This window comes from Diabrotica undecimpunctata, chromosome 6 (assembly GCF_040954645.1).
Source record: "Diabrotica undecimpunctata isolate CICGRU chromosome 6, icDiaUnde3, whole genome shotgun sequence".
Classification (NCBI taxonomy): domain Eukaryota; kingdom Metazoa; phylum Arthropoda; class Insecta; order Coleoptera; family Chrysomelidae; genus Diabrotica; species Diabrotica undecimpunctata.
In genome coordinates, this window is record NC_092808.1 from 65817041 (window position 1) to 65831657 (window position 14617).

At 33.8% G+C, this 14617-nt stretch overlaps 1 protein-coding gene across 1 annotated transcript; it reads left to right on the plus strand.

Moving 5' to 3' along the window:
- The first annotated feature begins 13563 nt into the window (after positions 1-13563).
- Positions 13564-14112, plus strand: LOC140444377 (serine/threonine-protein kinase PknD-like). Its single transcript, XM_072536127.1, has 3 exons — positions 13564-13646; positions 13702-13885; positions 13936-14112. The coding sequence occupies exons 1-3, from the start codon at positions 13582-13584 to the stop codon at positions 14110-14112; spliced, it is 426 nt and encodes a 141-aa protein (XP_072392228.1). The 5' UTR covers positions 13564-13581.
- The last annotated feature ends 505 nt before the right edge of the window (positions 14113-14617 follow it).

A 14617-nucleotide genomic window follows, 5' to 3' on the forward strand; every position in this document is an offset into this window, starting at 1 on the left:
ACCAGTGATGGCAAAGGGAAATGTGTATAGTAATCGGTCACGTGGTAAATCACCCATGATTGGTTGTATAGGTTTAGGATTAAATCGTAAACAAGTAGTACATTGTTTAACAGTCAACCTAGATAGGTTTCTGCCTGATATAGGCCAATATGTCTCCCGAATAGTAGATAGAAGCAGCTGAGGGCCTGCATGATATAGACGCAGGTGTTCATGACGGAAAAATAATATCGTGAAATGATGTTTTGAATCCAAGACAATGGGATGTTTTTTGTCATATAGAAAATCCGAGTTAGCCAAGCGACCACCAACACGTATTAAACCATCCTGGTCAATAAATGGGTTTAAAGAGAAGAGCTTGCTGTTGGAACTAACGCTTTTTTGTTTTGACAGCTGATCATACTCTTCGCGAAAAGAGTGTAGTTGTATGATCTTCAATAAATAACGACGAGCGTCATTAATATTGGTTAATGTTAGAGAGCCACACTCTCTAAGAATTTTGGGTGTTAATAAATTATTTTTAAATCTAAGGATGTATGCAAATGCGCGCAGTAAACGCGAATATTGTGAAAAGGCCTTGAATGGAAACCATTGTTCTTGCTGAGAATAGGAAACAAAATTGAGAATAGTTTGAGATTTTATTTCGGGTAGAATGTCTACCTTTGGATTTAAAAGGGGCCAAAATTCTTCCCTTAAAGACAACCATGACGGACCGTCCCACCATAGTGAAGAATTTAGTATTTGAGAAGGAGATAATCCCCTTGATAGATGGTCTGCAGGATTATCTTGTGTGGGTACATACTTCCATGTATAGGACTTTGTTAAGACCTGAATTTCGGAGACTCTGTTAGCTACGAAGGTTTGAAGATTGTTAGGAGAAGTATTGATCCAAGCAAGGGTTATTGTGGAATCTGACCATAAATAACATTTATTGAGATCTATATTAATGGATTCAATTACCTTAGTTAAAAGACGTGAAAGTAATACAGCTGCGCAAAGCTCTAGGCGTGGAATGCTTAGAGTTTTGATAGGGGCAACCTTTGATTTAGCACATAGAATTTTAACCGAGATATTTCCCTTGTCATCAGTACTTCTTAAATAGATACAAGCACCGTAGGCTTGTTGTGATGCGTCCGAAAAACCGTGTATTTCTATATCTTTAGCATTATTGCACACTGCATGACGTGGTATACTTAATTGTTTCAGATTGGCAAGATCATTTTTCAATCTACTCCAAGTATTTAGTGATGAACCGCTTAATTTTTCATCCCAATTCAGTTTTTCAGTCCATAGCCTTTGCATTAGAATCTTCGCAAGTATGATACAAGGACCTACTAAGCCTAGTGGATCGTATATTCTTGCAATTAAAGAAAGAACATCTCTTTTGGTACAAGTTTCCTTGTAATTGTTATATTGTACATTGTATAATAGTGAATCACGTTGGGATGACCAAATAAGTCCTAAAGTTTTTGTGACTCCATCTTTAGAGAGGTTTAGAATTCCAAAGGAATCATCTTGATTATTTACCCTTTCTAATACTCTTGGGTCATTTGAAATCCATTTTCTGAGTGGAAAACAACCTGTAAGTAAAATACGTGAGACTTCACGGCAAATGTTCGAAGCTTCAGTAATAGTATCCGCACCGGTTAACAAGTCATCTACGTAGAAATCCTGACGTAATATCTTCGCGATTTCTGGTTGCGACAATTGGCATTCGTTAGCTAACTCGAAAAGGCATCGGATAGCAAGAAAACTAGCTGATGCTTGGCCATAAGTAACCGTATTTAAAGCAAAATGTTGTAATGGATCTGAAGGACTTTCCCTCCAGACTATTTTTTGAAGACTGCGTTGGCTGGGATGAATTAACACCTGCCTGTACATTTTGGTTACGTCTGAGCTTATGATGAATTTGTGTTTTCTGAATCGGATGAGAATTGAGAATAGATCTTGTTGTATACTGGGTCCGACGCATTGAATATTGTTTAATGATAACCCGTTGCTTGTTGGTGAAGATGCGTCAAACACGACACGAAGTTTTGTTGTAAGACTGTCCTCCTTTAGGACACCATGATGTGGCATGTAGTAGTCGACAGTAGAGTTTTCAGAGATATCTGCTAACGACATGTGGTTTAGCTCCTGATATTCGCGCATGAATTGTATATATTGTTCGCGAAGAGGATTGTTTTGTGCTAATCTTTTTTCTAGATGATGAAATCTTCTTTCAGCTTGTATCCTTGAATCACCCAACACATGCGGATATTGTTTTAATGGCATCATAACTATGAATCTACCATTTGGATCACGTGTAGTAGTTTTTTGAAAATTGTCCTCGCACAATTGCTCTTCTTCAGATAGATGAGGAATATTTGGCAATTCCTCTACTTCCCAAAATTGCTGAAGAAGTTTAGTTAGTTCCAGATTTGTGCTAAGATTGCAAGATATTGTATTGTGGGGAACCGATCCCAGCGGGCCAGAAATTATCCACCCAAATATTGTTTCTGTTAAAATAGGACCTTGATCTAAAGATATGCGACCTTTACAAATCAAATGCCAAAAAATATCTGCGCCGATAAGAATGTCAATAGATCCAGCATTGCCAAAATTAGGATCTGCTAACCGAATTGTATTAGGAATGTTTATAGCACTTACATCAATGTTTGTATGAGGAAGAATATTTGTTATTTTTGGCAATACAAAACAGTTGATTATTTTTACAAATTTATTATTAGATGTGCAAATCTCTAACTGACATTGACCTGTAATAGTTGATAGTTTGTTGCCTATGCCCAAAAGATTTAAGCTGACATCTTGTGGTTTGATTCCTAGTTTGTTACACATGTTTGTTGTGATAAATGAAGATTGAGACCCGCAATCCAATAGTGCACGAGCCCTTTGCATTTTACCATTCATATCTTTAACACTTAAGATTGCTGTTGAGAAAAAAACATAGCCTGTATCAGAACAAGAAAGCATGCTGTTACCACAAAATGTATTGTTACTTGTTACTGGATTTATTGGCTCACTTGTACTTTGTGATGGATTTGTATTAATACTGCTATTGGATATATTCGAATTTCTATTGAACGTGCCCGAATTATTTTGGCTTATAATGATGCTCCTATCATTTGTATTATTGTGTAAAAGTGAGTTGTGACGTGCTTTGCACTTGCGACATGGCCCGAGTTTGCACTGTTTATTGGAGTGACCCGATCGCAAGCAGTTTGTACACAATGATTTTGATCTAATAAAATTCCACCTTTCGTTTATTGGATAATTTAAAAATGTTTCGCAAGTGTAAATGCTATGGTCGCCTTGACAAGAGACGCATGTATAGTTTGTTTTTGTTGCTAAGAATCCCCTAGTCGTCCTGTTCTCCTTACTTTTATTTTTTGTTTCAATGTTCATTTCAATTGCCTCTAGAAAATCTGCTCTTGATTTTAAAAATCCTTTTAGATCGGATAAAGTTGGTAGTTCCGTTTGAGTAGCAATATGCTTTTCCCATTCCCTAATAGTAGTTTCGTCTAGTTTTGATGTTATAATGAATATAAGTAAGGCATCCCATTGTTCACACGGCTGATTTAATTGTTGAAGTGACTTTAAATGTTTTGAAAAATCATCTACTAATTTACGAAATTTTACAAAAGATTCTTTGTGAATAGATTCCAATGAAAATAAAGCTTTAATATGATTGTGTATTAAGAGTTTTTTATTATTGTATCGATCACATACAGAGTCCCATGCCAAATTGTACCCGTTTGCGGAAAATTCGATAGGTTTTATGACTGCGGCGGCATTTCCTTGTAATGATGCCCGAAGATAATGATACTTCTGAATATTTGTAATACTATCATTTGTATGAATGAGTGACTCAAAAGTGTCTCGAAATTCTAGCCAAAATTCGTATGTGCCGTCGAACTTTGGAATTTGTATTGTTGGCAGTTTTACACCTTGTAAACGATAAGCCCCGTCAGAAATAGAAGTGTTATTGTTTGTATACTTGCTTGTCACCGACTTTTTATCATCAATATCTGAAATGAATTTATTTAACAATGCTTTGGCATTAGCCGATAGTGAATAAAAATTGTTTTCAAGTTCTTCCCTTATCACAAAGTGTGGTTCGGGATCGTCTGCCAATTCTTCTATTTCTGATTGGATAATTTTAATTTCTAAAAATGTATTTTCTAGTTTATTTATTCTGTCGCTTAATTCGATTTTTTCAACATCATGTAATTCTAATTTGCATTTAATAGACTCTAGAAATTTGGAGAAAATTGTAAGTGAAGCTTTATGACCAGCACGTTTTCTAATTAATCTTTTTAAGTGTTCGTCCGACATTGTTTATTAATCAAATAGATTCGAATTGAATTTAAATAGATATATAGATTGTAAATAGTTTTATGCAACTTACACAAACAAAAACAGTATAAATAGGTATAGGAATCAGATGGGAACTCACCGGTATTTTTGGCTGTATATTGTTCGGCAATCCCACGTGTTCTTTCACTTGACCGTTAACTGTGAATCACTTTTAGCACTGATTTTATCACAAATATCGGGTCGAATGGACCAATGTTTATTGTTGTAGTGGACTGTATTCATTGAAATTAATTAATAGTCTAAAATACTGCATTTATTTATGAATTTGCACAAAAATATGAAAACAATAACAAATAGTTCTATGCTTCTCAACGGCTGGTGATGGAATGTCATTCTGTCATCTGTCATCTGTACCGACTAGCTGGCTGGCTGGGCTGCAGTGGCGGACCATTCAAATACAAAATGGGTTGTCGTCGACACCTCAGCTAGCTCAATTATGTGTTCTAAGCAATCTGTCACTGTGTGACGTCGACTCTGTAGTCTCCTGGTAGAGCTCAAAAAGAAATTAAACCAAAATTTACTTTAGACCTTTGATAAATTAACCCAAATGAAGCACGTTATTTATTAATATTGAACAAATTTAATATACAAATTTACAAAATGTGGAGACTCTCTACAAGTACCTAAAAACTAAATAAATATTGCAACTTTATAAAGTGTTTAAATGAACTATAAAGAAAAGAAAATGAACACTTTATTCCGCTGACTTTTAACTTGCATTCAAATATAATCAAAATTTCAAATGATCCCCAAAATTATTATCCAACCTTACTTTAAAACAGTTCTGATTTATTTAAAGAAAACTAACTACTCGCAAAATAATCGGTGAAACTGGAATATCAATCCTCTCTTCGGAAGTTAAGGTACGTACTATTCTATTTTTAATTTAATGATCATTAATATTTCAATTTTTTAAGGCCTATCGCAATTATGTTAATTCATGAATTTTAATTTTCTCAATTTAAATGACATTTCTGTACTCCAATAATGATTTATAAGTTAAATTGTTTCTCTTACTCTCTGGAACAAATTCTGGATATCTCTGCTGTGGAAACTGTGGAAAAACTAAAATTCTAATTAGACGAGTTAAAAAACACTCCCGACCTATTTCACAATTTCAGGGCTCCTTTCAAAAATTCTTGTCGGCCTCTCCCCAAAATCCATTATTCGTTGCTAACAGCAACCAACGTTCTTTTTTCTTTTCGTCTTCTATTTTTTTTTAAACCATAAAACTATCCTGTTCTGACACATTTGTCAATCCACATTAATTTCTCATAATCACTTTAATCACATCTAATTTGGGAATTTATAAAAAAAAATGTTCAGATATAAAACTTATTCTATTACAATGCTAATACAATTTATTCTTTTCATCTCCACATCATTGTAATTTCTTATTTAACAAAACCCCTATTAATTTAGCTCCCATAGACTTGCTTGACAGTTTATTTTCTGACGTTTTCAAAATTTCTATGTTTAAATATTTTTTAAGAATTCTTCTTTTTTTGTTCTTTTTAAGGTTTAGACGATTCACCTATACACTAGGCAACTATACTATTCAGAAATTATTAACACTATACCAGGTAAGTCAAAATTAATTTATTTAACAATTTACTAATCTTTTTCTCTCTTTTATTTCAGAGTCGAACCCACATTGTGATGGCTTCATGAACAACAAACTCATATAAAAATCCATTTAAGTTGTATCCTTTTTAACATATTGAAATCATTTCAATATATATATATATATATATATATATATATATATATATATATATGTGTATATATATATATATATATATATATATATATATATATATATATATATATACTTCTTCTCAGAGCCTTCTTTCAGTGCGTCACAGTTTTTCGATTTCTTTCTAACGCATTAAGTTGGATGTGATGAAAAAAGCGGCAGTTCCGTGATTAAAACACGAAAATATTACAGCGTTGCATGCATAACCGGTCTATTCTTAACCTACGCTTGATTCGTTGATATTTGAAATGCGCTTCTTCTCTAGCCAATCAGTTACACGAGTCACGAACATTTGACGTAAAACATCATTCATGTTGGCCATCCTTTCGAAGTGTGAAGAGTGAAGTGATTCTTGTCGGTTCAGGTCAGTATTTGACTTATTTCATAGCGTTGTTATGCATTATTTGTGTTAACCTATATTTTTTATTTTGTTTTGATTTTCATTAAAATATTTTTAAAATGCCAAGATTTACGGAAAAGGAACAAGTTCTGATACTTAAATTACTTAAATATTTTGAATTAGAAAAAGAAGCTGGACAAACTTTATTACCAATTTCTGCTGTTCGTGAAGTAAGTTTAAAATTACACTGAAAATAAAATTGTTTTATTTTTACCTACTGTTTATTTCAGCGTGTTGCTGAGGCGTTAGGAATTTCTTTGCCAACAATAAGACGATTGGTAAATGAAGGTGTCCAAAAAGATTCTGATTATTCAATCACAATGAGCCAATCAGTAGCCACGAGTCGTAAACCGACATTATTTATAAATAAATACGAACATGTCATCAGGATGTGTGTATATAGAATGTTTAGTAAAGGTAAGAAAGAGCATTACAACAGTATAGTTAAAATATTTTACCATATTTTTAATAGAAAGGCAGGAGTAACTAATTTTCATAGACATTTCATTTAATAAATTGTTACTGACAACTAGTTACATATAGAAATGAAAAGTAAATATAAAAAGAATACTACTGAATTAAGTACCAAGTATTGTAATAAAGATTTAAGAGTCCTCTTTACCTTTTAGCTGAAGTTTATGCATTTACCTTGTGCAGTTTGGTAAAATATATAGATATATTTTTATAACTCTTATACTTTAGATTATTCAAATATGGTTATTACGATTTATGAAAGGAGTACTGTTGCATATAGCAATTCAATAGACAGGATTATGGTGACTGAACGTGTGAAGGTCGTTCTGTATGTCGAGAATCGTTGTTTAGGTTTTTAAAGTGAATATTTGGATTGTAAATTTACTAAATTTTGGACATTTAAACATAAAAGTGTAGTGTATTGGAAACTGCTGTTGACTCTTGCCTGCGAGTAAGCGTAAATGTAATATTTAATATCTGACTATAATTGTTGCATTGAACTGTTTATTTTGTTTATCTTTGAACTTTTTTGTGCTCATTAGTGAAATACTAATATATTTCAAATCGCCTTTCGCTTTACGCCAATTTTAAAGGCAACCAGTAATACGAAATGGTGTGTTGTTGTTATCTAGATACTGGCCAATAATTACAACCACTATGGATAATCCTAAACCTGTTGCTTTTGACTACAAGGGCAACCAAATTGAACAAACTACTTCAAATATAACTAAATCAATAATGTTAACGAATGACGGAGAAAACAATACACCTACAACTTCATACGTTGCTGCAGCCAAAACAAGACCTAAACCTATTTTTCCAAAAAAAGAACAAGCAATTATCATACATTCTCATCCCAATCTTGTGTTATTGGACTACGTTAAAGCAGTTGGAAACATCGTTAATCCCAAAAATGTTTGTTTTGCATCGAAAATATCAAACAACCGAGTGTGTATCTACTTATCAAGAACCGAACTTGTAGACCAGCTTATATTAGAGCATTCCACTGTAACTGTAAATTCCGTTGAGCTGAGTATAAGAAGACTAATTTCCCCAGCTAAGAGAATATTAATATCAAATGTCTGTCCATCCATACCTAACGAGGTCATAGAACAGGCACTCAAAGATTTCGGACTTCAAATGGTGTCGCCTATATCATTATTAAAGGCAGGTATCCCAGGAGATGAGTACTCGCATATTATGAGTTTCAGACGTCAAGTCTACGTTATTCCAGCTACTGAGAACTACGAGCTTCAAACGTCACTTTTAATACAGCATGAGAATATTGCATATAGAATATTTTTGTCTACAGATCGTATGGAATGTTTCCTTTGTAAACAGCCTGGACATACAGCAAACAAATGTCCTAACATAAATACACAAACAACCTCATTGCCGCAATCAAATAATTTATCATCAACATTGTCAACAACTACAATAGTTGATACAAATTCTGAGAATATTCAAGCAACTACATTATTACCAGCACCAGGTGTCAAACGACTGCATTCATCAACTAATGACACAAATTCTCTTGAAGACCAGACATCCGACGTTGATGTAATGCCCCCTCCTGAGCACTCCTCCAGCACTGATAAACCAAAATTAGTTAAGAAGAAACCTAGGATGCAGTCCACAAACGAAGCTATTCTATCAGACAACACAAAGACAATTATACAAAATCTCTGTAACACAAATCCGAATGACTATTCGTTAACAGCTGATCAGATTATTGCATTCCTCGAGAACTCATTTGGCAACGGCAACCCAGTAATCGAAGCTCTGCAAATTACTACAGATATACAGGTCCTGCTGGACGATATGTATAAGATATATCCTTCGTTAACAGAAAGATCTGTTAAGGGTAGAGTTACTAGAACAACGAAAAAATTAAAGAAATATTTAACCACAGATAATAGCAACGCTGAAGTATCACAATCATCAACTGACGACGATTATCTCTCAGATACATCACAAAAGTCCCAAAAATCTACCTTTTAATTACTTAGTTACTTTTCAAATTAATTCAATGGAATTGTGACGGATTCTATCCGAGATACGAAAGAATCCAACAATTGATCGCAGAAACAGAAGCAGATTTTATATGTTTACAGGAGACAAACTTTAAAGATACCAAAATTGGACAACTTAAAAATTACGAAGGTTACCATTGTCTACGAAAGGACTTCCTGAGAGCCAGTGGCGGCACCTCAATTTTTGTTTCCAGAGATCTGTTTTCTACACATCACATACTCACTACTGACATTGAAGCAGTCGCAGTCTCCATCTGGTGCCCCAGCAAAATTACAGTATGCAGCATTTACATACCACCTAATTACAAACTTTCAGAAGAGGAACTGTATGATTTAATCCATCAACTCCCCACTCCTTATCTTCTTGTGGGTGATTTCAATGCACATAATATTATGTGGGGCTCTGATAAAACATTTGGAAGGGGAAAAGTCATTGAAAATGTATTAAATTGTTCTAGCACTTGCCTATTAAATACCGGATCAAGCACATACTGCAATATATCTTCTGGCACATTTTCAGCAATTGATTTAAGCTTTTCTGACCCAAAGTCATCATCTCTATTAAACTGGCATGTCCTCGACAGTCTCTTTGATAGCAATCACTTTCCAATTCTGATTTCAAATAGCGAGAATAAATCTAGCAATTATAATGTACCCAAATGGCGAATCGCCAATGCAGATTGGATTGGCTTCTGCTCGTATCTCGAAAAAAAACTTCCACTTTTGTCTCTTTCTGATGACGTAGACGTATCTCTGAACCTTTTTATCCACTGCATTATCTCTGCAGCTGATTTACATATTGGCAAAACTTCTACAACCTATAGACGAAAGAAAGTACCATGGTGGAATAAGGACTGTGAATATGCAGTTCGTCAATGCAAAAAAGCATTAAACAGATATCGAAGAACTCGAAATAACGAAGATTTTGTGCAATTTAAAAAACTAAAGGCCAGAGCAAAATACGTGCTAAAAGAAAACAAGAAAATTTCATGGAGAGAATATACTTCATCACTAAAAACCAACACTCCTTCTGCCGAAGTATGGACGAAAATACGACAAATGCAGGGCCGTAAGACAAGTTTTGGTATTCAAAGTATAAGCTATAAAAACATCGTTATCAATGACACACAACGCATTGCCAATTTACTAGCTGATACGTTTGAATAAAAATCCAAAAGACAATACTCAACTAACATATCATCAGACACATTAACCGAAAAGGCCTCCACAATAAAAACTGTACAAGAAATCGATCCTATTAACACACCATTTACCTTAGAGGAACTAATGACGGCACTCGATTTGTGTAAAAACACAGCCTCTGGTCCAGATGACATTCCTTTCATATTCTTAAAGAAATTATCGACTCCTTGCATTATTGTTTTATTAAAATTTTACAACGGTATTTGGAACAGTTATAATTTTCCTAAGCTGTGGCGAGAATCATATATTATACCAATTAAAAAAGTTCATAACCAAACACAAAGCTTATCTAATTCATATAGGCCAATATCACTGACGTGCACCATGTGCAAATTAATGGAGAAAATGGTAAACAAAAGATTGGTCTGGTTTTTGGAAAAAAATAGAGTTATTTCACCGGCACAATCCGGTTTTAGATCTCATCGCTCTACATCAGATAATTTGGTAATTTTACAGTCACATATTTCCGACTCTATGGCCTGTAAACAAGATTTATTAGCAGCCTTTTTTGATGTAGAAGGAGCCTTTGACACTGTTCAAAAATCTCTAATACTCCAAAATCTTCAACAATGTGGACTTGGTGGAAACATATTCTACTTTGTGCAGAATTTTTTAGATGATAGAACTTTTAAAGTTATTTTAAACGGAAAGCGGTCATCTACTCGTATCCAACATAATGGAGTACCACAAGGTTCTGTTATAATCACAACTCTGTTTAGTTTGGCATTTAATGGTGTAGGCAAAAGTATTCATCTTCCAGTTAAACACGCATTATACGCTGATGACCTTGTACTCTTTTGCAGAGGAAAGAATACCGAAACAACCTGTCGACTAATGCAAACAGCCATTGATAATATAGAAAGGTGGTCGAGGCATATTGGGCTTTCCTTCTCTTCTCAAAAAACTAAAATCATGAGATTTAGCAGAAAAACGACAAAAGATAATCCAATTTTGACATACAACGGAGTATTACTAGATGTTATTGATCATCAAAGTCTTAGGACTGACCTTCGACTCCAGACTTACTTGGAATACACACATACAGGAAACAAAAGGCAATTGCTTAAAAAATATTAATATTCTGAAAAGTTTAGCACATTTTCATTGGGGAGCCGACGAAGAGGTATTGCTTACAGTTTACAGATCCATTATTCGCTCAAAAATGGACTATGGTAGTTTTGTCTATATGTCTGCCTCCAAGTCACATCTGAAAGCTCTTGACTCCGTACACAATACGGGTCTTAGAATCTGCTTAGGTGCCTTCAGATCTAGCCCAGCTCAAAGTATGTACTGTGAAGCTAACGAACCACCACTCTGGTTAAGGAGAAAACATCTTCTTTTGTCATATGCAGCTAGCTTATCAGCCAATCCACAAAATCCAGTCTATCAACTAATTATACAACCAAATAATCTCATTAATCATTCTCAGACCACTAGAGCTGCACAACCCCTCTCTTGCATACTAAACTCTATTCTCGATGGTTTTGATCTTTCTGCAACTTCACCCTTTCATATCTCTACACATCCTCCGTGGCATAAGCAACTTCCGAATGTCAATACTTCCCTTTGATCTTTTAATAAACATGATACTCCTAAAGCTATAATTAAGCAATTGTTCCTAGACATATTTAATCGAAATCAGTTTCGTAAAGTTCTTTATACAGATGCCTCTAAAAATGATGTAGGGGTGGGTAGTGCTGTTGTTTCCTCTTTCAGCACTACAAAACTAATCAAACTTCCTGCCGTTTGTAGTGTATACACTGCAGAACTATATGGTATCGTCGAGGCTTTTCGTATGTTGGAACCAACTGACCGCAATGTAGCGATTTGCACGGACTCCTTATCGTCAATACAAGTAATCAAAAACATGTTCTCAGATCATCCTCTGGTAAATTTAATACATGACATATATAATAAACTTATGGATCATGGAGTAAGTGTCACTATTGTCTGGGTACCTTCACATGTAGGAGTTGTAGGAAATGAGGCTGCAGATGTAGCCGCAAAAGAAGCTTCTACTTTGGATATACCTATATCAAATATCCAGTTGCATAATGATATTAAGAAAATGTTTAAAAAGCGTATATATGACAAATGGCAAGCTAATTGGAACACAACTCAGAGTCACTTACACGATATACAGCCAGTTATACCTTCCTTAGAGCTACCACCCATGCCCAGAAGACACAAGGTTATTCTAAGAAGATTAAGACTTGGACACACTCGTCTTACACATGGCTTTCTAATGGCATCTACCGATCCACCTTCATGCGGCCATTGCAGCAGTCTCTTAACAGTCAAACATTTTCTTATAGAATGTCCGCATTTTTCTGCTAAAAGAAAACAACACCAGTTGGGAGATAATATTAAAGCAATGTTAACTGAAACTCAGAAATTTGTAAACCTGTTTAATTATTTAAAAGACATTGAAGTGCTTAGTAAACTCTAAAGTTTAATAATTATGTGTAACGGTAAAATTTGTAAAAAATAAGTACTGTATATTGTCAAATGTAAAATTGTATATACTTTATATTGTATTATACTGTCATCGTGTCAATGACCTCATAGTCGAGACACGTTAATTATAATAAAAAAAAAATAAATAAAAAAAAAAAAAAAAAAATTCAATAGACAAATTCCTAATATCAAAACTAACATGTTACTTTACATTCTTAATATTATTCCTAGAAGAGTCACTATGGTGTCTTTAAACTTTTATCGTTTTAGGTGAGCATGTGACTCTCTATACCCTGAAGCAAAAACTAGAGGAAGTGGATGAGATTAATATTTCTATTGCTGCACTTAGCAGAGCTTTAAAAGAATTAAAATTCAGATGGGTAAATTGTAGTGTTGCTAACAGAAAATATTTAATGGAACAACCACATGTGACTTTAAAAAGACTTCAGTTTTTGAAAGCCTGTAAGGACAATGAAAGCAGTTTATACCCTTTAAAACCAGTTTTCTTGGATGAGACCTGGATATTCAGTAAAGGAGGATTCCGCAAGAGCTGGCAAGATGGCAGTGTTAATGCAGTCAGAAAGAAGAATGGAGAAGGTGTACGATACATTATTCTTAATGCAGGTTCTGAAAATGGGTTCATTAATAACTGTGAATTGATTTTCAAAAGTGGAAGTAAATCTGGTGACTACCATGATTCAATGAATTCTGAGAATTTTGAAAAATGGTTTGAGCATCAGCTTTTACCAAATTTAGAAGAACCATCATTAATTATAATGGATAATGCATCATACCATTCAACTTTATTGGAAAAAATACCAAATGCTAGTTGGGCAAAACATTCTTTATTAGAATGATTAAAAAACCGGCATATTAATTGTTCAATGACTATGATGAAGTTTGAGTTGATGGATATTGTAAAGAAGCATCTACCAGATAAAGTATTTAAGTGTGTATTAGAATTTATTTAGTAAGTGGCATTTTATATATATTTTGTTTTACAGATTGGATAGACTGGCCCTTCAATATGGCCATCGTGTCTTGAGACTGCCTCCATATCATTGTCAATTCAATCCAAAAGAGAATGTTTGGTCTGACTGCAAAAGGTATTATGATGCCAATATAACTTCTGCTGGCGTTACAAACGAAGCCACAGTATTAAATGTGTGGAAAAAATCTTTACAACAGGTAAATTAATTTTTTTGTATTCTTAGATACTAACTTTGCTATAATTTAAGGTCACACCAGAAAAATGGAGGAAGTATGTTAGGCATGCAGAAAGCCTCATTAATGAATATTGGGAGACAGCAAAAATAATGGACACAAACCACATATTTCCTATAGTCATTGATTTAAATGAATGGGATTGTGTATCTTCAGATGATGATTTTGTGGAAGTGCCAGAAATAAAATGACACCAAGCTCGGTTTTGTTTTTTTAATTTGTAAGATTATCGGTCTCTATTTTTCTTGTATTTATTTATTTATATTTTCTAATTTTCTCGTGTAATATTTAGTGTTATTTAGTTCCTTATAATCATAGTATCTTGTAGTTATTTAGAAGTGTGCATTTGTAGCTATTTAGTTATTCTTTTCCTTATGTTATAGTCTTAGATCTCTAGGTTGATTCCCACATATTTCATTAATAATTCTATTATCAATTAATAATTGTAGTCTATTGTGTTTTTATGGTTTTTAGATATTAGGTTGTTAGTTCTTACTTACTTTAACCCATTAACATCTAAAAAGAAACTAGAGTGGAAAAAATGGAAAACACCAAAATTGTGATGTTTGGTTTAACTTTGATTTTTAAATTGACAAATGGTAGAATTGATTGTCTCTCTCTTGTGAGTCAGAGTATTCTTAGAGTATCATATTACAATGATTTGCATTATCTATGTACTTTTAATGTTCCATTTTA

What these genes read in the sequence shown, in the direction of transcription:
- LOC140444377 (XM_072536127.1), top strand. Translation starts at nt 13,582, where the DNA reads ATGACTATGATGAAGTTTGAGTTGATGGATATTGTAAAGAAGCATCTA. An exon ending in CTACCAGATAAAGTATTTAA is followed by an intron (nt 13,647 to 13,701) that starts GTGTGTATTAGA and finishes TTTGTTTTACAG; the next exon opens with ATTGGATAGACTGGCCCTTC. An exon ending in GGAAAAAATCTTTACAACAG is followed by an intron (nt 13,886 to 13,935) that starts GTAAATTAATTT and finishes CTATAATTTAAG; the next exon opens with GTCACACCAGAAAAATGGAG.